This window comes from Siniperca chuatsi, linkage group LG19 (assembly GCF_020085105.1).
Source record: "Siniperca chuatsi isolate FFG_IHB_CAS linkage group LG19, ASM2008510v1, whole genome shotgun sequence".
In the NCBI taxonomy this organism is placed as follows: domain Eukaryota; kingdom Metazoa; phylum Chordata; class Actinopteri; order Centrarchiformes; family Sinipercidae; genus Siniperca; species Siniperca chuatsi.
The window spans coordinates 25,490,596-25,518,382 of record NC_058060.1 but is presented as its reverse complement, the minus strand read 5'-3'; the positions used below and the strand labels follow the sequence as shown (position 1 = coordinate 25,518,382).

Below are 27,787 nucleotides of genomic sequence, written 5' to 3'. Positions count from 1 at the left end.
AGAAAAGGACATATTTTTGGTGTTGTAATGTACTGTATTCAGCTTTATATCTAGTTTATATTTAGATATATTTATATACTGTCACACTGGTGGTCCGCGCTTCATATTAGCCCTTAAAGCCAACCGTACTCTTTAATGGTGGCTTGTGGTGATTTCAGCAGCAGTTTTTAATGTGAGATTTCAGTTTGGGTGTATGACGAATAAATAGGCGTAAAGTCAAGTTTTAAAAAGTTGATATCCTCCATTTATTTTGAAGAGCAGATATTTATTGCTTTAATTTTTTCATCCTGTTTGTCCAAACTGTAATTTCACTATGTCGGTCTATTCTGTACCACACATACAGACAGGAAGTAGCTCTTCCTGAGATTTCTTCCTGTTTAGGTTTGTTGGGGGAGTTTTTCCTGATCTGAACAGAGGGTCTGAGGACAGAGGGGGGGTCCTCTGCTGTACAGACTGGAAAGCCTCTTAAGTCTTTTTGACACCAGGTCTTCACACAGAGCTGGTTCAGGCACTTGTCTATCAGACAAAAAGGCCTGCTGAGAAATAATTACAGTATATAAAAACATAACACAAAACAGGAAGTAATATTCCTACCAATCAACACTTACATACATGATTTCAATACTTTCAGTCGAGCTATTGTTCCTTTTCTCCTGGCTACTCCTGCAGGTTTCTGTCCACCTCGGCCCTGGATTCTTTGTTCACCCCAAGAAGAACAAAACACGTTCAAGACAAAACGTACAAATATGGTCCAGCCCCAAACGTCCTCCAGCCTGAAAAGGTCATGCTGCTGTACAGCACTATTTGTTTCTTTTCTTCTTATCTCTCTAAAGTAATCATTACATCAGATTATTCCAGTCCCTCTTTAAGTTCCAGGTGTATAATCTTCACTCAGAAATCTTTCTCAATTGTTTTTCTGATTTCCACATCTGCTTGATGCTACAGCTGCACCTTCTTCAGTGATGTTCTGCCTCCATCTAGTGGCTGAAACACAGAACAACTCTGACTCTGACCTGCTGACATTTTGGCTCCTCTTCTCCTCCAAAATAAATTCCTGTACATTTATTCTACAGATGTTTCTATCAGCGGTCAGTTGGACCCTGGTCCCCTTCAGGTTGTGGTTTCTGTTTTGTTTTCTCCTCAGCAGCTGGATGATGCTGGTTGGTGGTTTTGTTGTGGACAGAGATCGAGGTGAGCTGTTAATAATGTACATCACATGTTACACGGTCACACATGGAGGGAATATTCAGTACATACAGACTCAAAGGCAGACCAAACTGGTTTGAATGAACCCAGTAAAAGACACAAAAACTGGTCTGACGGTAGCCATGGAGCTTCCTGAGTGGGGACTTTAACAAAGCGGATTTTCAAGGCTGCACAATTGCAAACAAAGTCATTGGAATTGACACAAACGTAATGTGCACGAGTTGAAAAGGTTTCAACTTGAGTAAAAATCCCTGTGTGTATCCCAGAGCTTTATGAATCTGCTTCAGTCGTACAGAGACAAGAGGAAAAAGGAGAGACTGGAGGAAATAACAGAAAGAACTGGAGTTCAGAGATCAGTCAGAGGCTGAGCTCAACACAAACACCCAGAAACACTTGGTGCTTACAGCTAACGGCTGTATAATTGGTACAGTGGCTGTCTGAACGGGCCTTAAGGGGTTGATCCGCTGGAAGCCAATCGGTGGTACGATGTGTTGTCCGACCACGTCTAAAGGAAAAAGTGCTTCTATCTGTTCTGACTGTCCACACTGGAAGGCGGAGTGAAAAGCCTCCCGCTGGCTCCCTGATCGTCTCTGTAGTCTCAACAAGGTACACTTCCTGGGAGACAGGAACAGTGTTACACTCAGTTGTTCACATGAAAAGTCATTTTTCTGTCTGAAGACCATGGAACATGAAACAGTGACCATGGTTGTCAGATTGTCTGTAAGTTACAAAAAGTGTTGAACGCAGCCCTTCCAGTTCCAACATTGGAGAAGTCTGGGAAGGGGGGGGCTCTGAGCAATGATGGATAATTCAAAACTAGGGCTAGTTTACCCCTTTCGTCTTTCGAGTCTTCATCTTCTTCTGAGTGCATTGGCCTTTTTCTGACTTTGGACAGCTATGTACTAAAGAATGCATCTTCTCAAAGCAAAACAAAAAGTGTCTATCTCAAAAGGTGATCATTCTCTTTGTGGTCTTTCTTTTCAGCGGCTTTAAAAGGTCTTTGACCACACTTTTAATTACAGTTTCTGCATTAGACCATTTGTCACAAAAAGCATCTGTCTGCGTTTTATTTAAGGTCTCACTTAATAACAGCTTCAGCATCTGTCTGTTGGAGTTTGTTTGCAGACGCAACCTCTTAATGAAATTGTTTTCCTTCTCAACATCCATCCAGCGTAGTCCACGTTTAGCTGGTTCACAGTGTGAGGCCTTCCCCCGAAACTTGAGTGAATCACTTTCAGAGTGAAAGTCCACTTATTAAAAACACACTGCTTTAACGGCAAAACTTCTCATTTAAAGATTACAGTAAGTAATGTGAGACTGTAAAACAGCCTGCTGTCACAGAGATTCATCATCCCGCCGTTTCTTGCTTTTGCTTCAGTTTAAGTTCAGCACTCTGGAAAGGTGTTGATCCGCCTCACAGAGAGCAGCGATCAGGACTGAGCTGGCTTCAGGTCCCTTTCTTCGCGCCGTGTCGATCACGTCTCGTGCTTTTTCTGCTGTTGCTTTCATTCTGACAGACTGCATTTCCCCATCATTTATAACGCCACGCTCAAGGAGTCTATCCAGAAGCTGGTTCAGAACCGGTTCAGTCACTCTGTTAACAAACTCTGTCCGAACTGAGCGCAGCCTCTCTTCTGCCGGGACCCTGTCCTCTGCCGGGACCCTGTCCTCTGCCGGGACCCTTTCCTCTGCCGGGACCCTGTCCTCTGCCGGGACCCTGTCCTCTGCCGGGACCCTGTCCTCTGCCGGGACATTCCTCTGTAGACTTTCCCTTCTTGAACCTGGAAGATAACCAGGCAAGACTTTTGTTTAATAACCAACGATCATTTTAAAACAAGATCTTCAACTAGTTCAACTCAAATTAAATGTCATGTTTTTTAAATCACTTCTTGTGTTCTCCTTTGAGAAAAAATATGAAACCAAAAGGGAGAAATTCATATTTTATATTGTTTGGTAACTTTGGTTTCATGATGGCGCCCCCTAGTTTTGTGTCCGTCGACATACCTTTAGTTCTCTGTTTACGTGGTCTCCTTCTTAACTAACTTACAAACATGGACACACGTCTTGTCCTGCGCCTCAGCTTGTTGAATGAGCCACCAGACAAACATTCAGCCGGGAAAAGTGCACCGCTAACGTCACTCTGCAGGCTAGACAGCTAATCAGCTGCTCAGCTGAAGAAACTATTAACAGTACATTTAAAAACTTGTTGAAGAGAGGACCGAATGTGTCATTTTAGTCATCTGTAATAACAGCAGGACAGGTGAGTGTCTGTGGTTAGTTCACGTGTCTGTAATAAAAGCAGGACAGGTGAGTGTCTGTGGTTAGTTCACGTGTCTGTAATAACAGCAGGACAGGTGAGTGTCTGTGGTTAGTTCACGTGTCTGTAATAACAGCAGGACAGGTGAAAAGTGACTTTAGAAGAGAGCGTTGGTGAACTTTATGGAAATGGATGAAACCAAGTTATGATGACATAAGTCCCCGTGCTGCCATGTTTGTAGGCCTACATTTTCATGGGAGCTGTAGTTTTTTCTGTGCTCACAAAGTAATCGTTGTTTAACTTTTGTTACAATCACTAAGGCTTCAGTTCCTAATATCCACTGCTGTGGATATGTGGAATATACTTGCTCACGCTGAATGTAAGCACATAACCCCAGGTTGGTTTTGTCCAGTGACAGTTCCAATAAAGTTTATTCAAACAAGATGGCCGCATCCTAAACAATGTTGACAAAAAGAGAGAAAGGCAGCGTAACTTGTGCAATTCTACTTTGACTGGAAAGTAAGAAGAGAACTGTAAAAACACAGGATGGAAGATGCAGACAGTCTGACCCGCCTGTTCTGCAGTGACATTTAGTTTTAAATCACAAAAGTCTCAAGAGGACAGTTCTATATAAAATAATACTCCAGTAATATTAAGACAAACTCACTATCTGCTCAGACTGCAAGACAGCCGACCAACATTTCTGACATCCCAGAAATCCAATTCATCTGGCAGTAAATCACGTTGTGACCCCCAACAAACTGCACATCAAATGACAACCGATCTGGCAGAAATTTGGCAGGTCCGTACAGTGTCTGCCCGGCTTTACAGAAGCTAGTGGATCAGAGGCTAGACAGGAAGTGATGTCAGGACGGCTCTCTATAAAGACGCCGTCACTCTGCATCCGGTCCACCTAATGTCGTTTGTGTCACCGGCCTGTTCGTCATGTCTCTCTGAACAGGTATAAGTAATAATAATAATAAATAATAAAACTTTATTTATAGAGCACTTATCAAAACAAAGTACAAAGTGCTTCACAACAAGAAAAATAAAATAACACAGTGAATGACGAAATATAAAGAAATAAAACACATGAAATACAGAAAAGCAATAAAATAAACAGTAAAATAAACAGCCAGTTCAGGTAAAATCAGGATATGCTTTCAGATAAAAATGTGTTTTGAGACGAGATTTAAACGAAGACACTGACTCAGACAGCCTAATTTCTTTGGGCAAGTTGTTCCAGAGCCTCGGGCCCTGATAGCAAAAGCTCTGTCCCCTTAGTTTTCATCCTGGACTCAGGAACAGACAGGAGACCCCTGCCCGAAGATCTCAAACTACGTGAAGGTTCATAAGGGATTACAAGGTCTAAAATATAATCTGGGGCCAGGCCATGAAGAGCCTTAAAAGTAATCAACAAGATCTTAAAATCAATCCTAAAACCAACAGGAGCCAGTGTAAAGAGGCTAAAACAGGTGTTATGTGGTCGTACTTCTTGGTCCTGGTTAACAGCCTAGCAGCTGAGTTTTGTACAGTCTGCAGTCGTGCCAGAGTTTTTTGATTAAGACAAGTGAACAGGCTGTTACAATAATCAAGGCATGAGGAGATAAAAGCATGCACAACAGTTTCTGCATCACTAAGATTTAAAATAGATCGTATTTTTGCAATATTTCTGAGGTGATAGAAACATGATTGGACAAACAGGACACCAAGATTTCGTGCAACAGGCTTGATATGTTGTGACAGGTTACCAGTGGATGGCAGTATTTGTTTAGTGATGTGTTGGCACCCAATAACAAGGATTTCAGTTTTATTTGAGTTGAGCTGAAGAAAATTTATCGACATCAATTTTTTATGTCATACAGGAAGTCCTGCAGAGAACTCAGCATACTAAGGTCAGTGGGCTTGACAGGGAGGTACAACTGTGTGTCATCCGCATAACAATGAAAAGAAATACCATGTCTGCGGATTACATCACCCAAGGGAAGCATGTATAAGGAGAACAATATTGGTCCCAGAATTGAACCTTGAGGCACACCATACTTGATATGGGAAAAGGATGACTTGAAGTTATTAATGCTAACACAGAATTTCCTATTGGACAGATAAGATGCGAACCAGTCTAGTGCAGTGCCAGATATGCCCACCCAGTGCCTCAGTCTGTCTAAAAGAATGCCATGATCAATTGTATCAAAGGCAGCACTTATGTCCAACAGCACAAGAATTGAACACATGCCTGCGTCTGCATTCATTAAAAGGTCATTAGTGACTTTGAGAAGGGCTGTCTCAGTGCTGTGGTGTTGACGAAAGCCAGATTGGAACTTTTCAAAGGTATTATTGTTTTCCACAGCAGCAAGGAGCTGCTTAGATACAAGTTTTTCGAGAATCTTCGAAATAAAAGGCAATTTGGATATTGGGCGGTAGTTATCCAGGAGGGTGGGATCAAGCCCAGGTTTTTTTAAGACTGGCTGGACACAAGCTGTTTTAAAGAAATCAGGGACGCAGCCAGTAGACAGCGAGCTGTTAAAAATAATTTGTAAAAGGGGCGCAATACAATCCATAACTTCCAATAGAAACCTAGTTGGGATTTTGTCCAGAGGGCTGGAGGATACTCTCATAAGAGACATGATGTCTGCGAGTTCGGGCAGAGTAACAGCAGAAAAATTGCTCAAAGAAGCCCTGAGCGGGTGATCCACATCTAAAAAGGCAGGATTGGGGGTGATATCAGATCTTATTAACTCCACCTTTCCAGCAAAGTGCAAAAGAAACTTTTCACAATCAGCATCACACTCAGCAGGGGCACAAGGAGAGGCAGGGTTAACTAACTGATCCACAGTCTTAAACAGGAATCTGGGGTTGTGCTGATGGGCAGAAATAAGTGCAGAGAAATGACATGTTCTTGCATCCTTCACCATCCTGTTATAAAGGCGTAATAACTCTTTCATGGCCACAAAGTGGACCTGGAGACGTGATTTCTTCCATCTGCGTTCTGCTCTTCTGCAATTCTTTTTACAGCTTTGAATACTGTCATTTAACCATGGCTGTTTCTAGTCTTTGAGTTTTGTCTATTTTTAAGAGGAGCTATGAGATCTAAGGTTGAAGAACACTGGTAGTTAAAATAATCAACCAAATTGTTGGTGTTGGAGGAATCGGGAAACACACAGCCAAGAGAATTGAACCGTGTACAGAATTTTAAGGCACTATGCTCATTAAGGACGCGTGTGTACTTAGAGCGGGATAAGACAGTACTGGCAGCCTCTAATTCACAGTTGAAAACAATGCATAGGTGATCAGATACAAACATGTCCCTGGTTTCCACAGATGGGGTTTTCAGGCCCAAAGTAAAGACTAGGTCTAAGGTGTGGCCACGGGAATGAGTTTGGCCAGACACATGTTGTTGTAAGTTGAAAGAGTTAGTGATATTTAAAAAATCAGCAGCAAGGGCATTAGAGGAGCTGTCCGAAATTACCACAGGAATGTTGAAGGTGGCACTAGAGGCATCCGGGCTCCAGATAGCAGCACTATGATCAGTCCACAAGGGGGAGGTAGTGACAGCAGAGGGTGCGTGGCAGTTTTTGGTGGGCAGAGAAGAGAAAGAAGAAGAGCGAGGGGAAACAGGTGATGTAAATAGTCAACTACGTGCGGAGGACAGCACAGCGTGCTGCAGGTTAGCCGCCAGCATGCAACTACCTGACTTGTTTGGGACCAAGACCATCTCGTGCAAACAAGGAAGAACGATCCCAGAATAAGTTAAAGTTGTGAATAAAACCAACGTCATGGGTGCTGCAGACAGACTGGAGCCAGGTATGAAGGCTGAGGATCCTGCTAAAACGGCCAATTCCCCGACCCAGTATAGGAATTGGACCCGAAATGAAAGCATGCTTTCGGTGCTGTTGAGCAGGTCGAAGAGGCGGATGAAGTCTGCTTTCGCCAGCGCCCGATTGCTGACGGGCGGTGTCATTGGTGCCGACATGGACTATGATTTTCGTGATAGTTGTCGGGAGTGCAGCCAGAAGTCCGGGAGCTTTTCGAGGATGTCGGGGTCGTAGGTCCAGGAAAGCAGCGTGTGACCGCATTAGCGAAGCGGATATTCCTCACTATGGAGTCTCCAACAATCAGCGTAGTTGGGGGGATGAGAGGAGGCAGAGTCGATGATCGTGGAGCCCGCCGAGTTCCATCAGCCGTCCCTGGGATAGCTGTGGCCGGGGACTGCTGCGGCGAGGGGGCGGCGTCCTTCTTAGCAGAGGTGTTCTCTGCTGTCTCAGGATGAATGAGACCCCCAGAGCTTCTCCTGAACATGGCCTCTTTCAGTAACTTGCGGCGAGAGGAGGAGGAAGACTTGGCTGCTGGAAAAAGGGAGCGTCCCTCCAGTGGAGGAAAGTCCTGTGTGTCCAGGATGTCAAACCTGTTGGCCAGCGGGAGGTCCCGATGTGAAGGTGGAGGAGTCGGGCGCTTCGCACCATGTCTGTCCTTACAGGCTACGGTCCAGTGCTCCGGTTGGCGTGGAGTCGAACTCACGGGAGCCTTCTCACCACCCCCGCCGGCGAGTGACCGTGCATCCACTGGGGCTCGGCACGGGGTAGAAATGGCCATGGCTTTGTGCCGCGCCCATGAGGAGCCCACGGGTCATCAGGCTTAGCTGAAGCGGCCTCATGCTCTGGGGCGCTAGTGATGATGGAGCCGAGCCACGGAAGAGTGGGATCATTGTCCAGTGCTGGAGTGGAGCAGTCCGGGGAGTGAGATGGGATGCTCGCATTCCGGCTTGCGCAGCCAGAGGAGCTGAGGACCGCAAGGTGTTTTGCCTGGGCCGAGGCGACGGTGGAGAACTCCAGGATGAGCTTGTCTTTTTCTCTGAGCTCAGCTTCCAGACAGGCGATACTTTTCCTCAGCTTTGAGACGGTAAGGTGACAAGATCCACACTCAGCCATCAGGCTATCATTTAGTCCGTGAGAGTGCTTCAGAGCTTAAAGTCCACAGTAAAGTCCATAAAAGTGTTACAAGCTTAAAATCCTTGGTAAAACCGACCGGCTAGCCAAGCCGCCGGCTAAAAACAAACCTAGCTAAGCTAGCAGCAGTGGAGGCAGTCCGGTAAACCACGTGGAGTTGCAGCCAGCTTAAAATTACTTAAGATCCACACGTCCGATGACTGAAAACTTTTTCCAAGTTAGAACATATAGGTAAAGCAGTGGCCAGGAAAGCAGTGTGGCCTAGAAAACCTGGCTTAAAAACTCGATAAAATATCAATTTATGATGGTTTAAGACGAAGTTTCTAGCGACGCTTCTGCCGGGTACACAAAAACGCCGACACATGCCTAAGTGCATCCTGCAGGAAGTGACAGGGTGAATACTCCCATAGCAGAGAAACCATTCCACATGAACTGAATGACTGAACGAAACTGAAGCCCCTCTATGACCTAAAGTCTTCCTTCTTCCTGGTTTGTTAATGTTTTTCAGTTACATACTGTGATTTAAATGGTTAAGTCACCATTTGTTAAAAAGTGGTCCGAAAATTCCCTCTGCTTTCTTAAATACAACCCCTCAAACGCCCTCAACGTGCCCAGGATGCTGCGTGACAAATGGGAACACAGAAGCTTACAATCCAGGAATTAATGGAGCAATAATGTGTGGATTGCAAATTACATGTAGCCTAAATAAAAAATGATATGTACATTCAGGGACCTTCACATTTCTCCAGCTGATAAAAGCTACACATATGCAGATTCTATTCTGGTCTACCACTGGGATCTGAACTCGGATAGGTGGAGTGCAGGAGGGTGAAGCCTTTACCTGTCAGAGGCACAACACGTCTCCACACTTCTTTCCTCTCTCGGTCCTGAACCGTCAAAGTCACCTCCTCTGGGTTCGTAGTCAGGAAAACTTCAAATGTCGGATAGAAATTTGGTCCGTACTTTGAGCGAAACGGTGCGCTCTGAAAACCAGAAGCATTGTGTCATTTTCAAACCGCCTATAAAAATGTTTATCTGGTACTTTCCTAATTGTGAATCTATTTTCAACATGCAATTTGTATTCATGATAATTCTGTTTAGAACCATTAGAAGTGTAGCAGTGACTTGACTCACCTCAGGCTGTATTATGAAGCCCTCGGGTTCACAGTGGACACTGTAACTTTGACCAATGCCGAGATGACAGTCGGAAGAGATCCTGATGTTCTCAGCAGCTCCTTGTTGGGCAGCAACCTTCAGTAACAGGACATTTTATTTATAGAGTTGATGCTCAGGTAGTGAAGTCAATTTTATTTATAGAGCACATTTAAAAACAACAAATGTTGACCCAAGTGCTTTACAGATAGTTGAGAATTACAGTAAAATAAAAGCACAGACATAATTATGAGGATACAAGTTAAATTAACAAAAGTGTAGAATAAATAAATCAGCATTGCACAGAGAACAAATAAATAAGAGTGTGCCCAGTCGTGTCTCCACGATGAGACGGGTCTTAAGAAGAGTTTTAAAGTTATCAATGGAGGGGGGAGATCTAATAGTGAGGGACAGAAAATGTCCAATCACGCTTGGATTTTAACTGCGAGCGTGGAATGAAGTGATTGGTCAGCAGATCTGAGGGGTCTGGAGGTCCAATAGAAGATGAGGAAGCCTTAAAGTCACTTCTGTCCTTGACTGATATATATGGCCTCTCTTCGTGGTACCAGTAAGGAGTCTCGCTGTTGCATTCTGAACGGGCTGCAGGCGAGATAAGGCTGTCTGACTGATTCCTACAAAGAGACAGTTGCAAAAGTCGAGACGAGAAGAAATAAAAGCATGAACTACGGCCTCCAAACCCTTAACAGATGGGAATGATTTGGATTTTGCGAATGATGAAGATGGAAGAAGCTCGTGCTGACAACAGAGTTGATTTGTTTATCAAATTTTAAACCAGAATCAAAGCCAACACCTAGATTTCTTACGTGGGAATTTAACAGAACTGTTTCTGAGTTGGACACTTCCGCCTGACGCGCTTTCGGTCTTGTCTGGGATTGTATTTGACGATCGCCACCAAAGTGTAAGTGTAAGTAATTTATACATGTTTAAGAGTCTCCATGTCAAATTTCATATGTATACACAAACATTTACATGTCTAATTACAATACAAAAGTGACTTTGATGAGAGAAAACAGTAAGAACGCTTAAAGGGACAGTTCACCCCAAAATCAAAAATCCATATTTTGTCTCTTCCCTGTAGTGTTGTGTTCGGCGCTTTGAGCTCCATAAGCCTGCTGCCATACAGGTGAGAGGAAACGTGTGTTTTTGATTTTAGGGTGAACTGTCCCTTTTAGTCGCGCTTGGGAGACGCTGTGTATTTTCACTGTGCTGCTTAAGCCACGCACTCATATGAGTGCATTTCATAACTAGCTGCTTTGTCTACCCAATGAAAATTTAGGATAATGTGTGACATAATCTGTAGTCAAGCTGGAGGGAGGTAGAAAAGTTAGATGTCTGGAAAAAAAAGTTGTCGGGTTAGTAAATACAATCAGCCAGTTGCCCAATCGGGCCAGTGCTCAATAAAGTTAAATATGAAATAAAATTTCATGTAAAATTATTTTTCAGACATTGCTTTGCGACAAATTCCAGGCAGAAGAGGCTCTATGAAGAACAGTCATCATACTGACGGGTCATAGACCCAAGACAAACCAGTATATACTAGTTTTTTGGTAGTTTAGGTGTTATCACTTCCTGTTTTATTTTGGTAGTATTCTTCTTCCCTTGTACTACTACTACTACTACTTCCTGTCTGTGTTTTCCCTCCAGTTTTGATTGTTGGCCCTCCCTTGATTGTTTGCACCTGTGTCTCGTTGTCTCACCTCCCCTAGGGTATTTAGTCTGGGTCTTTTCTTTGTTCTGGGTTGGATCATCGTTGTACACATGGTGTTGTTCCATCGTTGTACACATGGTGTTGTTCCTGCCAAGCGTGTTTTCCGTGAGTTTGTATTGGATTCTTTGTTCTCCCGTGGACCTTGTTTGGATTTTGGATTTTGGATTTTGCCTGCTCCCTTGTGTACTGTTTTTCAACCTTGGACTCATGCCCCTGCTTTCACCTCTGCTAGCCGGTAACTTATCTGCCTTTTGTCTGCCGGTACATGCCTGCATACCACCCCACAATAAACACGGAAGTTCCGGCTACTTCACCTTGAGACCGCTTCCTCGTCATCTGCTTTTGGGTCCACTTACCTCCATATAGCACCCCCGTTACGACAGAATGATCCAACCAAACATGGACCCAGCAGGTAAAAACCCAGAGGTAGCACCCTATCACTTAACGCTAGCTAACAGAGAGATTCTGCTAGGCCAGCACGAGCAATTACTCCGGACTCTGACAGACAACAAACAGGCCATGGTTTCCCAAATCGCACAGCTAACCCAGCAGGTCTCCCGACTCACCACCCAGCTCTCAACAGCCGGCACCACCTCGCCTACAGATTCTGGTCACTCTCCACCACTCCCTGTTGCCGCTGGATGGCAGCAGCCACCACTCCCTGTCGCCGCTGGATGGCAGCAGCCATCACTCCCTGTCGACGCTGGATGGCAGCCGCACCCTGTCCTCGCCTCCGCCGCTGGATAGCAGCAGCAGCCTGCGCTCACCGCCTTTGCCGGACTGCTGCAGCCTCAGGCGCCACCATCACGCCCTACTGGAACACAGCAGACAGCAACCCCGGCCTGGTGGCAACTGCTCTCCGCTCCGGTACTCCCTGCTGGATCGCAGTCTAATATCTTGCCGGCCAGATCGCAGCAGTTCCCTGAACTCTCTGCTGGATCGCAGCCGACTCGTTTCCCGGCTGGATCGCAGCAGCTCCTTACTCCCAGCCCTGAGGTTCCGAAGACGGCGCCATGTCCGGAAGTCCAGTCGCCAGTGCCATGTCCTGCTGCCACGCCGGTTCCAGTCCCTGCTGGGTCGCAGCAGCCCCTTGCTCCAGTCCCTGCTGGGTCGCAGCAGCCCCTTGCTCCAGTCCCTGCTGAGTCGCAGCAGCTCCTTGGTCCGGAGCCATCTCCAGCCGTCCAGCCGCCGGCTCTCTGTCCCGACACCCAGCCGCCGGTTCCAGGTCTAGCCGCCTCGTCGCCGGCTCCCGGTCCTGCCGCCTCGCCTCCCTGCCTTGATGTCCTGCCGGCTCTATGTCCAGCCATCCAGCCGCCGGCTCCCTGTCCCGAGGCCCAGCTCCAGATCCAGCTGCCTCGCCACCCTGCCTTGATGTCCTGCTGTCGCCGGCTCCTCGCTCTGACTTCTCGTTGCCAGTCCCCAGCCCCGCTGTACCGCCATTGGTCCCTGAGCGGATGGGCCGGCCTCCAGAAGGGTTGTGTCTTCGCCGCCGGCCTCCCAAAGGGTTCAGCGTCTGCCGCCGGCCTCCAGTGACTCTCAGTGTTCGTCGCCGGCTTCCAGAAGGGTTCCGTCTTTGTCGCCGGCCTCCAGAAGGGCTCAGTGTTCGCTATCAGCCTCCTGTGACTCTCAGTGTTCGCCGCCGGCCTCCTGTGACTCTCAGTGTTCGCCGCCGGTCTTCTATCTGGTCTTCGGATGGTGTCAGTCTCCATCACGGACCTCGGGAGATCAGCTCCGAGGTTCCCAGCTCCGCACCTGTCCAGCCCCGGGCCGCCGCCCCCAAGGTCCCCAGCTCCGCACCTGACCAGCCCCGGCCGTCTGCCCCAAGTGTCCCACCTGGCCCTTACTTCACCTTGAGACCGCTTCCTCGTCATCTGATTTGGGCCCACTTACCTCCATACAGCACCCCTTACGACAAGTTTTTCACAAAAGAAGTGTGGTGTAATATTCCAGATGCAGGTTGCATGAATAACAGAAGACGAGATTTGAATTATTTGACTTGATTGCGTGTGGTGTGAAATTTCAGGGACTGTGGCAAAAACTAAGGACCAATCAGAATAAGACTGGCAAATGAAAAAACTTACAAATTTAAAAAAAAAGAAATGCGGCCAAAGACGCTGGGAGGGAGTTTTTATTTATTCAATTAATTAATTTTTCCTTTCACGAGCTTACTATACACGTAGGCTACATCTTGTCAATGTTGTGTATGAGATTGTCTTTTAGATTTAATTACAATATAAACCGAAAGATGTTGACTGGACACCATGCTGACAAATGTTCCTGTTTCCGTCGGAGAAAGACGATGGCGTCCCGAAGCTTGCCGGTGTATTTCCCCTCCCCCTTAATTAAGAGACTCTCCACAGCAGCGAGTGTGACTCCGTCACGGAGTGTGAGGGTGTAGGGGCTGGATTGGAACTGGGCCTCTGTGTACATGTGTTGAAGGTCAGTAGAGACTCTTATGATCGGAAATATTAGTTATACAGATTAAGACGATGTAGTCCCTCATTCGTCCAGGAGTGCTCCATCGTAGAAAAGGTTTCAGTCGTAGTCATCTGGACACTGTTTTCAGAATCAAGACGTTTCGGCTCCCTAGGTACTTAACAGTGATGAGGGAGGTGCAGCCAGAAAACAATAGGCCTGATTACTGATGACTGGGCCATCATGGAAACAATTAGGTCAGTTTCAGGTGAAACTAGCTAATCAACAGATACTCAGGTAGACTCCTTCCTGAGGGCGGGGCTTAAGCAACACAGAGTAGCTTAAATTTCTCAGACCATTTTCACAATTGAGAGACTTCTGGATGGGAGCCGAAACGTCTTGATTCTCAAAACTGTGTCCAGATGACTACGACTGAAACCTTTTCTACGACAGTTATACAGATTAACTTCCAATATAATACATTGCTAATTATACATCAGGTTAACCAAAACTGAATGTTTCTGGCACTCTGGATGAAAAGATAGAGAACAGAGAGAGAGAGAGAAGAGAGACGAAGGAGCGACTAGAAAAGAGACAGGAGAGAGGAGGCGGTAGGTAAGGTGTGGGTGTGTGTGAGAGAGAGACAGAATGTTTTATTTCCTTTACAGGAGCATCAAGATGTTAAAAGAAAATGTGACTATAGAAATTGTAATGTTGCTTTAGTTTAAGGTAAAATATATTTGTGTCTATGCATGTGGTAAACAGATGAAATGTGCCTTTAAACCTAATTTTGAATTTATTTCTCACAGTGAAATTTTTTTTATATGCAATTGCAGATGCCTAAAATGACATGACAGCATGAGGAGGAGCAAAGTGTGGCTGACCTGAATCATGTTTGTGGAAACAGCTGGGGCTTAAAACACGAGTTTAGGCTGACGGTAAACACACGTGACAGAGAGCTTTACCTCAGGCAGAGGGATGTTGTCCTGCAGCAGAAATACATCGAGGATTTGATGCCTAATGTTTGGAGGTCGGAGGAACAGCAGAACTTGGCCATTTATTGGCAGTGAAATGTTCAGAAACCTTTGAACGTAGTCCCAGACGAGGCCAAAGGCAGAGAGGTGAGGGACCTTCACAACCACATGAGTGTCTGTAATCTCCAGCGGCTCCAAAATGCTCATCCCATCATCAGTGATGTGGATGACAGACAGCAGACCATCAACAAGCAACGCTGTGAAAGCAAAGAGCTAATTAGAGTTCATCTCTACCTAATTCATTTCTGACCCCTTGACTTCAGAGTTCAAATTAATCTATTGTCATTAACTCTGGAGCATCCCAAGGACGTGCCAGTTTGCCTCTGTTCTTTATTTGAATGTATTATTATTTTCCTGCCCCACATGTGAACTGTCTGAAAGTACACATTAATACAAATCTAAAATTTGATTTGATTAATCAGTCCAGAAGACCCAGAGTTGACTCGCATTCTGTCAGTGGAATCAATGCACTTTTGTTTTTTGGCTGCGTCATTGTACACAGAGCAATGCAGGAGCAACAGCATGGCAGGCTGTACATTTACAAACCGAGTCTCAAAATGACCACAAACCATCAAACTGTGTGCGATGGAAGCGGAGAAGGGTGATAGAAACGGAGGGCAGCGTGCCTCCGGTCTGGCTGCTCCGACGCTCTCTGCTCTGGTGATGACTGTCAGTGAAGTCGGCTAAACCACTTCTGAACCAGACGGTGGTACAACCTCCTCTGCTGCCGTCCACTGTTACTGACTCTGCGGCTGTGAGCAGTGCGGCAGGAGAGACGCGTCATGGTGCGCTGGGATTTTATAACTGAACTATGAGCAGGACGCACACTTTTACTTTCTGTGTGGAAATCTGATGTCGAAGTAAGGCATTAAAACATGAGACACATGTAGGCTGATAGAGGAGTTCAGCCGTGAATTTATTTAACGGTTTCATTTGTTTATTCATTTACACGTTGTTTTTAATGCTGAAGGTGAAATTGTAAAAAATCAGGCTATAAGAACTTGATTTAAACAGAAATGTTACATGTGTGCTGCCTGTCATTATTCCGACAAATCCGTATGGTAGCTCCACATTATATGTTGGCAGTTCAAATCTTGCATCATATGCAGCTGTCTTTCACTGATTTGTTGCATTTGATTATGTTAATGTGGTCGAAATCATCACTGAAACTCAAGCCAATGGATTTTCTGATTGCAAGATAGTCTATATAGGAAAAAAGGAACGAATAGTTGAATCTTCGCATTGAACAGCCAAATCCGATTCGACTGACAAACGTCTGAGTCAGGTACAGCCCTAATTCATTGTTTAACATTGAAGACAGTAATGTCTTTACCATCCTTTGTTTCGCAGTGTGGCAGGTGGAGCTGACAGACAGCATCATCCTCCGAACACTTGATATCGAACAGCATCCCTGCAGCCATCTTGCCAGCTGATTGGAGGAGGCTCTCATCCCATTGGACAGTCTTGTACAGCAGCTCCGCCTCCTGAGCCATAACAAACACCAGTCCAGTCAAAGTACACTGGAACACACCTGGACCAGGACACCTGAACCTGTAGGACACAGAAGGGCCATATTAATATAACAAGCATTTATTGGCCTGTGTGTGTGCAGCAAGTGGTCATTATTCCGATTCACAGATACTTATGAACTAATCAATACCTAATGATTCATTAATACAGTATCTCCCAGTATCTTAATACTGTTCTCCAGTAACTCATCATTATCTACTATATCATATACCATATCAGAGTTATTCAGGAACTACTCAGTAGTAGTCTGCATCGCACACATCACTTCAAGATCAGAAAAGGGCCTCAACACGTGAAACGATTTCACTGATTATCATGACAGACGACACTCCACAACCGCTCAGCTTTGTCATCCATGTTTTCTCTTTGTCCATTCTTTAGGACACATTACCGTGACCCTCAGCAGCTCTGGACATAAAGTGTTTTCTACCAACCTTTCGTTCATTTAAACAGTACATCAAACTTGTAAGAAGCATCAGCTAAGTGGTCGCCAGTCCACTCCTGTCCTCCCCTCAGTTGACGGGCGAATGCACATTGGCCAGGGGCGGTACCGTCCAGACTCACACAAATATCAAACAGAGATGCTGTAATAAGATTTTGTGTCTTCTCTTAAGATCCCTGGCTAACAGTCTTTAGCTTAGCATCGTAGAAAAGGTTTCAGTCGTAGTCATCTGGACACTGTTTTCAGAATCAAGACATTTTGGCTCCCATCCAGAAGTCATTCTCAATTGTGAAAAAATGGGACGGGAACTAGAAATTTAAGCTACTCTGTGTTACATAAGCTCCTTTCTTGATATTTTGTGAGTTTATTTTGTTTATTTCTTAGACTAGCAAAGCTAAGAGAGCTTGTGTGATATAGCAAACTCGCACACATGTCCCAGCTGGAACTACCTGAGCTATTCTATCGGAATATCGCCTCTCGAGGCACAAGTGGTATTACAGCACAGGACAGGCCAGAACGAGCCCGAGGCTAGCAGGTTAGCATTCTAATGTCAGTAGATATCTCTGCAACACAATACATAGACTTCTTTGACATAACATCATAACTGTTACTTCTTCATATTCTGTTGATAAGGTTAGCTAATTTTTTGAATGTTTTAAACTAAAATTCTGGCCAAATCTTACATATTGCCCCTTTAAAGAAGTAAATCCAGTGGGTCGATATCATCTCAAAATTTAAGACCCATCACTTAAAAATAAGACTTTTAAATCAATCAATCATTTATTAATGATGGTAGGTAGGCTCAATTCAATGGTGTCAGTAACATCAAACAAATATCAACAACAGACAATATTCACAAGCTGGTTGAAACCCAGCTATTGTAATTGAACTTTCCTATTGGCTGATCTGGAGGGAGGTGACGTCTATGGTGGCAGCTTTTGTCACCAACCAGCCCCTCCCCGCCCCCTCCTATAAAAGCAATGTCTCCCTTCTCTGCAGACTGTGGAGAGGAGTATTAGTGAAGAGCAGATTGAGTGAATTGCATGAACTGAATATAGTGATTGGGTAGTTAGATTGTACTGTTAGCATAGATTATTTTAGTGTAAACTTTACAGTTAGTTGTGTGTTTATAGTTTTTAGTAGGTTAGTTAGCAATTTTAGACAGATGTTAGGTTGTTAGATTTTTGCACTTTTAGTAGTTGGAGGTTAGCTTTAGCTCATAGTTCAACTTTGTGTGGTTAGATAGTTGTTTGATTTAGCATTAGTTAGTTAGTTTTAGTATTTGTTAGCTACTGGCCAGAATGGGTCGGCACTGTTGCTTTCCCGGGTGCAAAAACACCTCCGGACTGCACAGCTGGGGGGGAATGGGCGTGTCTTAGCCCCTCTTGCGTTCTAGAGGGAATTTTTAAATTTCCAAGGTAGAGGCACATCAGCCAAACTCTGGGGTTTAGCTACTCTGTAAAGACATGTTATGATAATTACATTTGCGCTGGTCATCAGGCTTGTGTGACTAAAATAGGGGAACCCTGATCAAGCCACTTATTGTTGTCAGAGAGCCAACACAGACACCATCAGCTCCACCCACTGCAATCAACAGATCTCACTCACCTGAGTACTGATCACACACCTGCCACTAATCACCAACTCCACACTATATAGTCACACTCCCCCGGTTCACTCACTGTCTGGTCTCAAACCTCTTACGAGATTCTACCCGACCGCAGTATCTCCTGACAACTCCCTAAAGACTTTGGACTCCTCCGTTGTGTGTGTGTCTTCTACTCCTGGCTCTCCTGTTTCCCGTCTCCTCCAGTGGATTGAACTACCTACTCTACATCAGATATGACTCAGACTTTCCTAGCTTCAGCCCCTCGTATCCACTGTCATTGCTTTTCTCTGTCTTGCTGTTCAATAAAACTCCCTTGTCCTTGTACTAACCTCTGTGTCCCGTGTCTACCTGCTGACAATTGTGATGTACGTTATACCATTAATTGATCCCTGAAGGATTCAGGCCTCGTGGCTGTAAACTGACGGAAAGGGCTAAAAATGTGTGTGTTCGTGTTTTAATCGCTGCATTCGCACAAAACAGGCTTGAAAAAATGTGAACGCAACTTCCCACAGACAAGTTGAGATAAAAAACAATCTTGATGATTGGGAGAATGTGCACATCTGTACAGAAACTCTGACCCATGCGTACAATTTTGGAGACTGGGAGAATGGCGACACATATGGTGAAGTAGTGAATTAAGTCCAGATTTTATAATGATCCTTTTCACACATTAATTTAACTTCATATCATACAATTAATGATATAGTCAAAACGTCCTAAACATTCAGGCCAGTGGTGTCATATTTTGTTTATGTTTGTAGTAAACCACTAATTATTCCATTAGCAGTTCTCTATTTTAAAAGATCCAGGCCAACCAGAATCTGTGATTTATTATTGAACCATTATTGAACTATTGAGCACCAGGCGCTGGCTCATCACCACATTCCCAAACCCTCAGAGCTTAGAGAAGTCGGTTGTGGAGGATCACAGCGCTGCTGAAGTGCAGAGAATGATGCCAGGACGCGTCAGGTGGAAGCTTCTGGAAAGTCTGGCTCACTTTACCCTGAACATCCTGATGCCTTTTCATCTTAACCGCATTAACTGATTAAATTATCAAATTTTAATGGCCTTGATGGTTTTTAAGTTCAACTGGCACATTAACTTATAGGCCTGGGTGTTGTTATTATTTCTGTTAGTGCATATAAGAAATATGCCTTTCAAGCTGACGGTCAATGGCCTTGATGGTTTTATTGAAAATCTTTAGTTCGCAGGTGGGAATCTATGTTCAAAGTTAAAAAGATGATATTAAACAATAGTATTTGAATTTAAATACACTTCCGTGATGTTGATTCTATTTTATATTAAAAAGCGATCAATCGGAATTAATCACAGCAAATTGTGCGATTAATTAGTACATTTTTTTAATCAATTGACAGCACTACATTTTATATGATTACCTGTATGAAGATCCAGTTGTCTGTTCAGGTGAGAAGGATAATGGAGCCTGGAATTAAGAGAGGCACAGAGTCAGTTATTTTAATGTAAATGCCAACTTGTCTTAATGTTTGATAAAGTGATGAAATATTATACCCACACTGTCAATATTCAACCCAAGCACATTGTGTGGATCAGAGAAAAAATGGCATCAATGTAGTGGAAGTGGAAGGTGTGTTAGAAGAGGCTACACAGAGGTCCAATTTTACTAAGAAAATATAATGTTTTCAGTGGTGAAACCTCCGAATAGTCATTTGTGGTTTATAATGGAGGACTTCACACTGTACAACTGCTCCTTTCTTACCTTTTTGTCACCGGGCAGGGTTTTTTTTACATCCAGTTTGACATCGGAGTCATCTAATGGAGAGAAGAAGTGAAAGAGAAAGAACAATAATGAAAACTTGAATGGGATGATAAAAATTAATAGCCAAAATTCTTTTTATTTTCCCAACAGATGTGACTTGACAGCTCTGACAAAAATTTACCGAAAAATATTTGTTGTACAATGAGCACACGCTCCTCAGATCAGATTTTAATGTACAATAGCTTGATGAATGGGGGTCATTGTTTCAATACTCACATTTTTTGTGTTTGTCAGCTGTGATCAACTTGCTGTTGATCCTGTAGGGATGAAGACAATGCCAAAACTTATAGATCAAATTTAAAACAATTGTTCGTTCTTTGAGTTAGCCGGCTTCAAAGTCCTGACACAAGCCATTTGACTGAATGCTTTGCATCGCATCATATCTTCACCGCAAAGACTACAACTGACTGCCGACACTCATGTTCTGTGCCTGCATTAGAGGAAATAACTAGGCATTAGTCTTGAACCAGCTTTGCATTGACAGCTTGCATTTTATTGTTTGTGGAAGAATGAAAAAATGCAGAGAAGAAAAGAAACATAAGATGGAAAAATAGGGGGAAGTTGCACTCAATGGGTAAAATCTCTGATTTGTTGTGCTAGGCTAGTCAACTCCTGGGCAGTGGTACAGTTCTAGCCCAACACCGCAGAAACTTAAGGCTTGAGTCCCACTAGAGGTACCACTGTACGTTTGGCTGTGAGGGTTCTCATCCTTGTTGCTGCACAAGAAACTACTACTGGTTGGTACAGAGTGGAATCATGTGGATCATTCAGTGTTTAATAATCTGCTCAGAGCTGAAGAAGGTTGAGAAAGTAGAAGTTTAGAAAATGGAAACTCCAAACACCTGAACCCAACAGGCTGCAGGTTCAAAACTGTAAAATACAGAAAGTGAAAAAGAGCTCTCATTAATATTAATGACATCGTGCTGCTGCTTCAATAAAGACGTAGTGACTTCACCTCTTAACCTCTGCCAGCTCCACCAGTGGCTCCATCTATACAAACTCATGTTGTGCAGCCAAAGACAAATAAAAACCCACAGAAACTGATTTAAGATTCGACTCAAGATCCCAAAGTTTCCAAAGATGCCAAATATGTCAGAAATGTGAACAAAAGATATCTACAATATTTCTTTTAGGACTAGTGGAGTCATAAAATCAAAGCTTCTTCAGTTTAAACTCTTCAGTCAGTATAAGCATCATATAGCTTCATATTTGTTATTGTCCGATAGTTGAAATAGAGTTTATTTATTTATTCTTTGTATTTATGCATGTTTTTATTTTATTTTTATTATAATTTATTTAAAAGAACATCATAATGGGGACTTAAAGATGAAAATCAAGAGTAGTGTAGCGTTGGGCTAATGAACGATGCCATCGTCCATCGCTAACGGTCATCGACCACTGAGCCCTCTACCATCGCAACAACTTTACTGCTAACCTTTCCCTCTGCTCCGACCGCCAACACCTGTCTGCTCTGAGTGCAGTCACTGTCACTCTCTTTCTCGCTCACCCACACAGAAGTCAAAAATGGTGTCTGACCTCAGAGTCTCCAGTCTGCAGTGTGGACTCTCCAGAAAATCAGACAGCAGCTTCACTCCTGAATCCTTCAGCTCGATGAGACTCAGCTCCAGCTCTCTCAGATGGGAGGGGTTGGACTTCAGAGCTGAGGCCAGAGAAGCACAGCTGATCTCTGACAACCTGCAGCCCCACAATCTGAATACAGAAAAAATGATGGAGATAAAAATCCAAGTCGTGGAATTTGGGGGTCCTCCCCAAGAAACTGTGATGTTATCTGACTAAAAACTATGCATTTTCCCATAATTTTAGACTAATTTTACAATATTTATTTAAAAAAAAAACACAGGTTGTAGTCACATTACACTCAGACATTAGCAAGAAAAACAGTGAGTTAGCTGTCAGCTGCAGAGGGACAGGTGGGGGGTGGCTCAGGTGAGCAGCGACAGGGAGAGCTAATTGTCACAGCTGTGTCTTGTTGACTAATTATGCTCTCCCTTTATATGCAGCAGCATCCTGGACCAGAGGTGCTCACACACAGACAAGACAGACAGCAAGCGGACCTTTGGACTCTTCGTTTAAACTGATCAGAAGAAGAGGATCTTGACCAGCGTGTCCAAGCAAGAGGCGTTGTGGTTGAGTGTTTTTGTTGATTGCTGAAAGTATGTGTGTGTGAGCAGTCTGAATAAATAAGATGTGACCTGTAAAACGCCCTGCTGCATCCGTCTTTATGCCAGGGGGAACCCACGGTAGCAAAAGCTACATTATCATTTTTAAAAATGAATACATTTTGAACAGAGTAAGAATTGATTTATATTTTAAAAATAAGATGGTGTAGTCCCTCATTCGTCCAGGAGTGTTCTATCGTAGAAAAGGTTTCAGTCGTAGTCATCTGGACGTTTCGGCTCCCATCCGGAAGTCATTCTCAATTGTGAAAAAATGGGACGGGAACTAGAAATTTAAGCTTCTGTGTTACATAAGCCCCGCCCTCAGGAAGGAGTCTACCTGAGTATCTGTTAAATAGCTAGTTTCACCTGAAACTGACCTAATAGTTTCCAAGATGGCCCAGTAATCAGTAATCAGGCCTATTATTTTCTGGCTGCACCTACCTCATCACTGTTAAGTACCTGATTAGCATATGATTGGCGTGACCAAGGTGTTAATACACTGTGATAGACTTTGGGCAGATTGAATCTCAGACCACCATTTCTGTTCAAAGAGGGGTTCTCTTTTTTCACAAAAATGGCTTCCTTGACACCCCGTTCAAACCAACGCTTCTCTCTACTTAGAATCTTCACCTCGCTGTCTTCAAATGTGTGGTTTGTAGCTTTTAGATGCAAATGCTGTAGTTTGAAAAACTACAAAGGATCTTTAGGCAGCACGATGTTCCTGTTTTCTTTAAACCAGGCAACACTTTAAGACAGAAACTCGTTCACCCTAAGGACAAGATGCCCACACAGAAACAGAGCAATGTTGTCTACTCCATTCAGTGTAGTGAGGAAAACTGCAAAGAACGGTACATAGTTGAGACCAAACAGCCACTTCACAAAAGACTATCAGCACAGACGACACGCTAACTTTGGATTGCAGAGCGCCATGCATTTGCATCTAAAAGCTACAAACCGCACATTTGAAGACAGCGAGGTGAAGATTCTAAGTAGAGAGAAGAGTTGGTTTGAACAGGGTGTCAAGGAAGCCATTTTTGTGAAAAAAGAGAATCCCTCTTTGAACAGAAATGGTGGTCTGAGATTCAATCTGCCCAAAGTCTATCACAGTGTATTAACACCTTGGTCACGCCAATCATATGCTAATCAGGTACTTAACAGTGATGAGGTAGGTGCAGCCAGAAAACAACAGGCCTGATTACTGGGCCATCTTGGAAACAATTAGGTCAGTTTCAGGTGAAACTAGCTATTTAACAGATACTCAGGTAGACTCCTTCCTGAGGGCAGGGCTTATGTAACACAGAGTAGCTTAAATTTCTAGTTCCCGTCCCATTTTTTCACAATTGAGAATGACTTCCGGATGGGAGCCGAAACGTCTCGATTTTGAAAACAGTGTCCAGATGACTACGACTGAAACCTTTTCTACGATTTTAAAAATAACTAAATATTGTTTCTAGAGCAGCAACAGTAAAGTTCACAACAACTAAGTCATTATATACACTCAATAATATCTCACTGGAAACAAATCTAAAGTGTCAGTAAAATAAACCTAATATTCCTGACATCAACATGCTGAGTAAAGTTTAGAAAGAACAAAGAACTCAGACATCAGTCAGTATCAGTCCTTCCTGCTGTCCTCTGTCCTCCTCCCTCTGCTGCTGCTGAGATTCACTGCCTGGCAGCAGGTACCGCTTGTAGAGGGAGGAGGGGCTGGTTTGGAAGGGGGGCTGCCGTCTCAGTCAGCTGCTAAGTTTACAAGAAATTTTAAGACTTGTGGCAAACTAAGATACACAGTCAGGCTACATACAGATAGCTTTCATTTTAGCTTGTTCGTAACAATTAGTTATTAGCTTAATAAGCGCGCTGTGGTTGTAACAACAACTGTGGACAAAGCAGGTGGAAAAATGGCTTTTCTGCTTTTTCCTCGAGTTGTCGTCAACTCCAGTACGTTACCTTCACTTCACCTGGTTCACTGTCTCCACCGCGGCCGCTCTGCTCTGCTGTCCGCTGTGTGTAGGAGCTGAGCCCGCCCTCGGTCAAACACACAGAGGAGAGGACGGAGAAGCTAGCGCGACCATAACATAGTTTTAACGGATCTGCATCTGCATGATTCACGTGGGTCACGTTTTCAGGTCGGAAAATCCAGAATTCTGTATTAATCCGGGAAAACTCCCATTCCTGATACTGAAAACAAGCCACAAAATCTAATACTTCGGAAAATGACGTTAAAACTTTTTCAAAACAAGACTGTGTAGTCCCTCATTCGTCCAGGAGTGTTCCATTGTAAAAAAGGTTTCAGTTCTCAGAGCAAATCAATACTGTGGACCCCAACATCAATTTCACACGAGAGGATGCCAAAGAGAACCGCCTCTGCCTTTCTTGATTGTTCTACACTCAGAGGAGAGGACGGAAAGCAGTTTCAGGTGAAACCAGGCAGAGTAAACAGCACTCAGGAAGATTCCTCCCTGAGGACGGGGCTTAAGCAACACAGAGTAGCTTACATTTCTGAGTTCTCGGACCATTTTCAAAATTGAGAATGACTTCCGGATGGGAGCCGAAATGTCTTGAATTTGAAAACATTGTCCAGATGACTACGACTGAAACCTTTTCTACAAAGTTAAGACTTTTTAATACTTTAAGAGCCTAAATTGTAACTTAATTGATTTATCAACTTTTAGAACAATATAATAATTATTTAATACTTTTTAAGACCCTGCGGTCACCCTGAGAGTATTTTTACAGCGTGGTATTAGTACTTTTAATTAAGTAAATGATCTGAATACTCTGTCCACCACAGGATATTGTTTATTTGTCTATTTATTTAAATGTATTTGTCTCTAGCCAGTGCTCAGTTATTTTGTCTTTAAAAGGATATTATATAGCCTAGTTGACCAAACAGAGTAAGTGCTGTGAAATTGTACTGTGGAACGACAAGAGGCTAAAGTGTCGCAAGAGTTTACTGTGCGTTAAAACCACTAGTGAGGAAATGCTCTTTCTTGGCTACTCTGAGGAGAGATGCTCCTTGAAGAGGGGGCAAATTCCAAAAGCACTACAAGGATACTTTTATATAAGGATAAAAAGGCTGTGTTGGGCAACATTAATTAAAGTTCAAATAAAGGTTAAAATAAGTACTAACGCGTAGTAGCATTGCTGCCTTCTTCGGAGCGCACAAAAAGGCCAATAAACAACACTAATCAAAGTGTCTGGTGGGTGCGTATGTTAACGCAAGCCTCAAGAGGAGAGATCAGACTTGGAGTGATTTTGACCAAGCTACAGGCAACCCAACTCCTGTTGAAGAATATGAATGGACCAAATGCGCATTGCGCACAGCTGAACTTCCTCAATTTAAATACTTAAACTATGATCTGACCTCAGACGTGTAGCTAGCCGCTGCTCCGGGTCAATCGGCTCTCTGAAATTGGTCCTCTACTTCTTCAAGCTTGGTGCCAGCTCTTGCAGCAGTGCTTCAAATTGTCCGACGGACATCCTGAAGTGCACTTTGAAGCGGCTGTGTAGTTTAAGCTCCTGAACGAAGCAGTGCAACTCACCAAGTCTCCTCTCCTTGTCAACATTGGGTGTACCCAGGTATTTCGTTTTCTTTCCTTTATATTAAGTAAAAGGAGTAGCAGGTCATCATCGATTGATGTTGATTATTGTTATTTTCCTGTAGCGCGAGTTTTTTTGTTTTTTTTAAGAACCATAATAATTTCTCCGCGAAATCTCGTTGTGCTTGATGTGAATAGTCAGGCGCGTCAAAATTCACATCCAAATTATTCTCAATTTTGTGCCGTTTATTCGTGTTGCTGTTTAAAGGCCTTAACAGTGGACATTTTCTACAGTTTCTTTAAGAAACAGTCTTTTGTGACTAAATTCAGTACAAGAAACATGAAAATATGAACTAAAGGAAATTTACAACTTCATGGATGTAAGTTATGTATGAACATAAACTAGGTTCAAATGTTAATTAAACATTTAAGATCTACAATAGTAACAGAGTCAGTGAACTGACCTCAGAGTCTCCAGTCTGCAGTGTGGACTCTCCAGAAAATCACACAGCAGCTTCACTCCTGAATCCTGCAGCTCGTTTTCACTCAGCTCCAGCTCTCTCAGATGGGAGGGGTTGGACTTCAGAGCTGAGGCCAGAGAAGCACAGCTGATCTCTGACAACCTGCAGCTCCTCAATCTGAATAAAGAATAAATGATGCAACTTTAGAAGACAATGTTCCTGCTTGAAATCATTCAGTGGTTAATAATCTGCTCAGAGCTGAAGAAGGTTGAGAAAGTAGAAGTTTAGAAAATGGAAACTCCAAACACCTGAACCCAACAGGCTGCAGGTTCAAAACTGTAAAATACAGAAAGTGAAAAAGAGCTCTCATTAATATTAATGACATTGTGCTGCTGCTTCAGTAAAGACGTAGTGACTTCACCTCTTAACCTCTGCCAGCTCCACCAGTGGCTCCATCTATACAAACTCATGTTGTGCAGCCAAACACAAATCAAAACCATAACATAACAATGTTGGAAAAAGCAAATACTGAATATATTTGTTATTGTCTGATAGTTGAAATAGAGATTATTTATTTATTCTTTGTATTTATGCATGTTTTATCTTTTATTTTAAAAACCCATACGGTGACATTTGAGATGAAACTCAAGAGTTTAAGAGGTTCAGAGTGAATTATCCAGTGGAGATTTTTCTTGTTAGATTCAGGTTTTAAATGTGTAGCACAACATTGCTCTGCCACAGTCAATGGACTAAACCACTGAAGAAGAAAACAGACTTCAGCATTAAGATACTCAGTGTGGATCAGTCTAATATCAGCCTTATGTCTGCAGTTTAGTGTCACCACAACTTTCACATCATATTAATCTCAGCACAGAAGTAAAAAATGGTGTCTGACCTCAGAGTCTCCAGTCTGCAGTGTGGACTCTCCAGTCCAGCAGACAGCAGCTTCACTCCTGAATCCTGCAGGTCGTTGTTAATCAGCTCCAGCTCTCTCAGATGGGAGGGGTTGGACTTCAGAGCTGAGGCCAGAGAAGCACAGCTGATCGCTGACAAACTGCAGCCACTCAATCTGAATAAAGAATAAATGATGGAGATAAAAATCCTCTGTGTGTGTGTGTGTGTGTGTGTTCTGAAGGATCAATATCAATGATCAGACATTATTTATGAAAACACATTGACGTTAACAGAAATCAAAGAAATATTTCCACTTCAGCAACTAAACTTAATTCATTTAAAACAAATATTAGTTCAGAGGATCTTCTGTATACAGATGTGACCTTTAACTAAAAATTATACACATTAATTTACTTCAACAGCTAACAGGGGACATTTTCTACAGTTACTTTAACACAAGTCTTCTGTGACTGCAGACTAAATTTAGTGCAAGAAACATGAACGTGGACAAAAGGAAATTTACAACTTTATGGATGTAAGTTATGTATGAACATAAACTAGGTTCAATTATTAATTAAACATATCAGATCTA

General features: G+C 43.4%; 2 protein-coding genes across 6 annotated transcripts in view; one reads left to right on the top strand and one right to left on the bottom strand.

Annotated features, from left to right (window-relative positions):
• Positions 1–27,787, top strand: part of LOC122866462 (protein NLRC3-like) — an 876,731-nt gene that overhangs the window by 207,634 nt on the left and 641,310 nt on the right. The gene's annotated exons all lie outside the window — the stretch shown is intronic.
• On the bottom strand, positions 222–16,731 carry LOC122866489 (caspase recruitment domain-containing protein 8-like). The gene is made up of 5 exons (XM_044176239.1): positions 16,073–16,731; positions 14,671–14,936; positions 9,544–9,660; positions 9,251–9,392; positions 222–2,987 (listed from the first exon to the last, which is right to left on the bottom strand). The coding sequence occupies exons 1-5, from the start codon at positions 16,230–16,232 to the stop codon at positions 2,581–2,583; spliced, it is 1,092 nt and encodes a 363-aa protein (XP_044032174.1). The 5' UTR covers positions 16,233–16,731; the 3' UTR covers positions 222–2,580.

Bases quoted from the DNA above. Each gene is read 5' to 3' on its own strand.
- LOC122866489 (XM_044176239.1), bottom strand. From the start codon at position 16,232: ATGGCTCAGGAGGCGGAGCTGCTGTACAAGACTGTCCAATGGGATGAG. The intron at 14,937-16,072 runs GTAAAGACATTA...TTGCTTTCACAG, and splicing joins ACACTGCGAAACAAAGGATG to CGTTGCTTGTTGATGGTCTG. The intron at 9,393-9,543 runs GTGAGTCAAGTC...TCTGGTTTTCAG, and splicing joins GCTTCATAATACAGCCTGAG to AGCGCACCGTTTCGCTCAAA.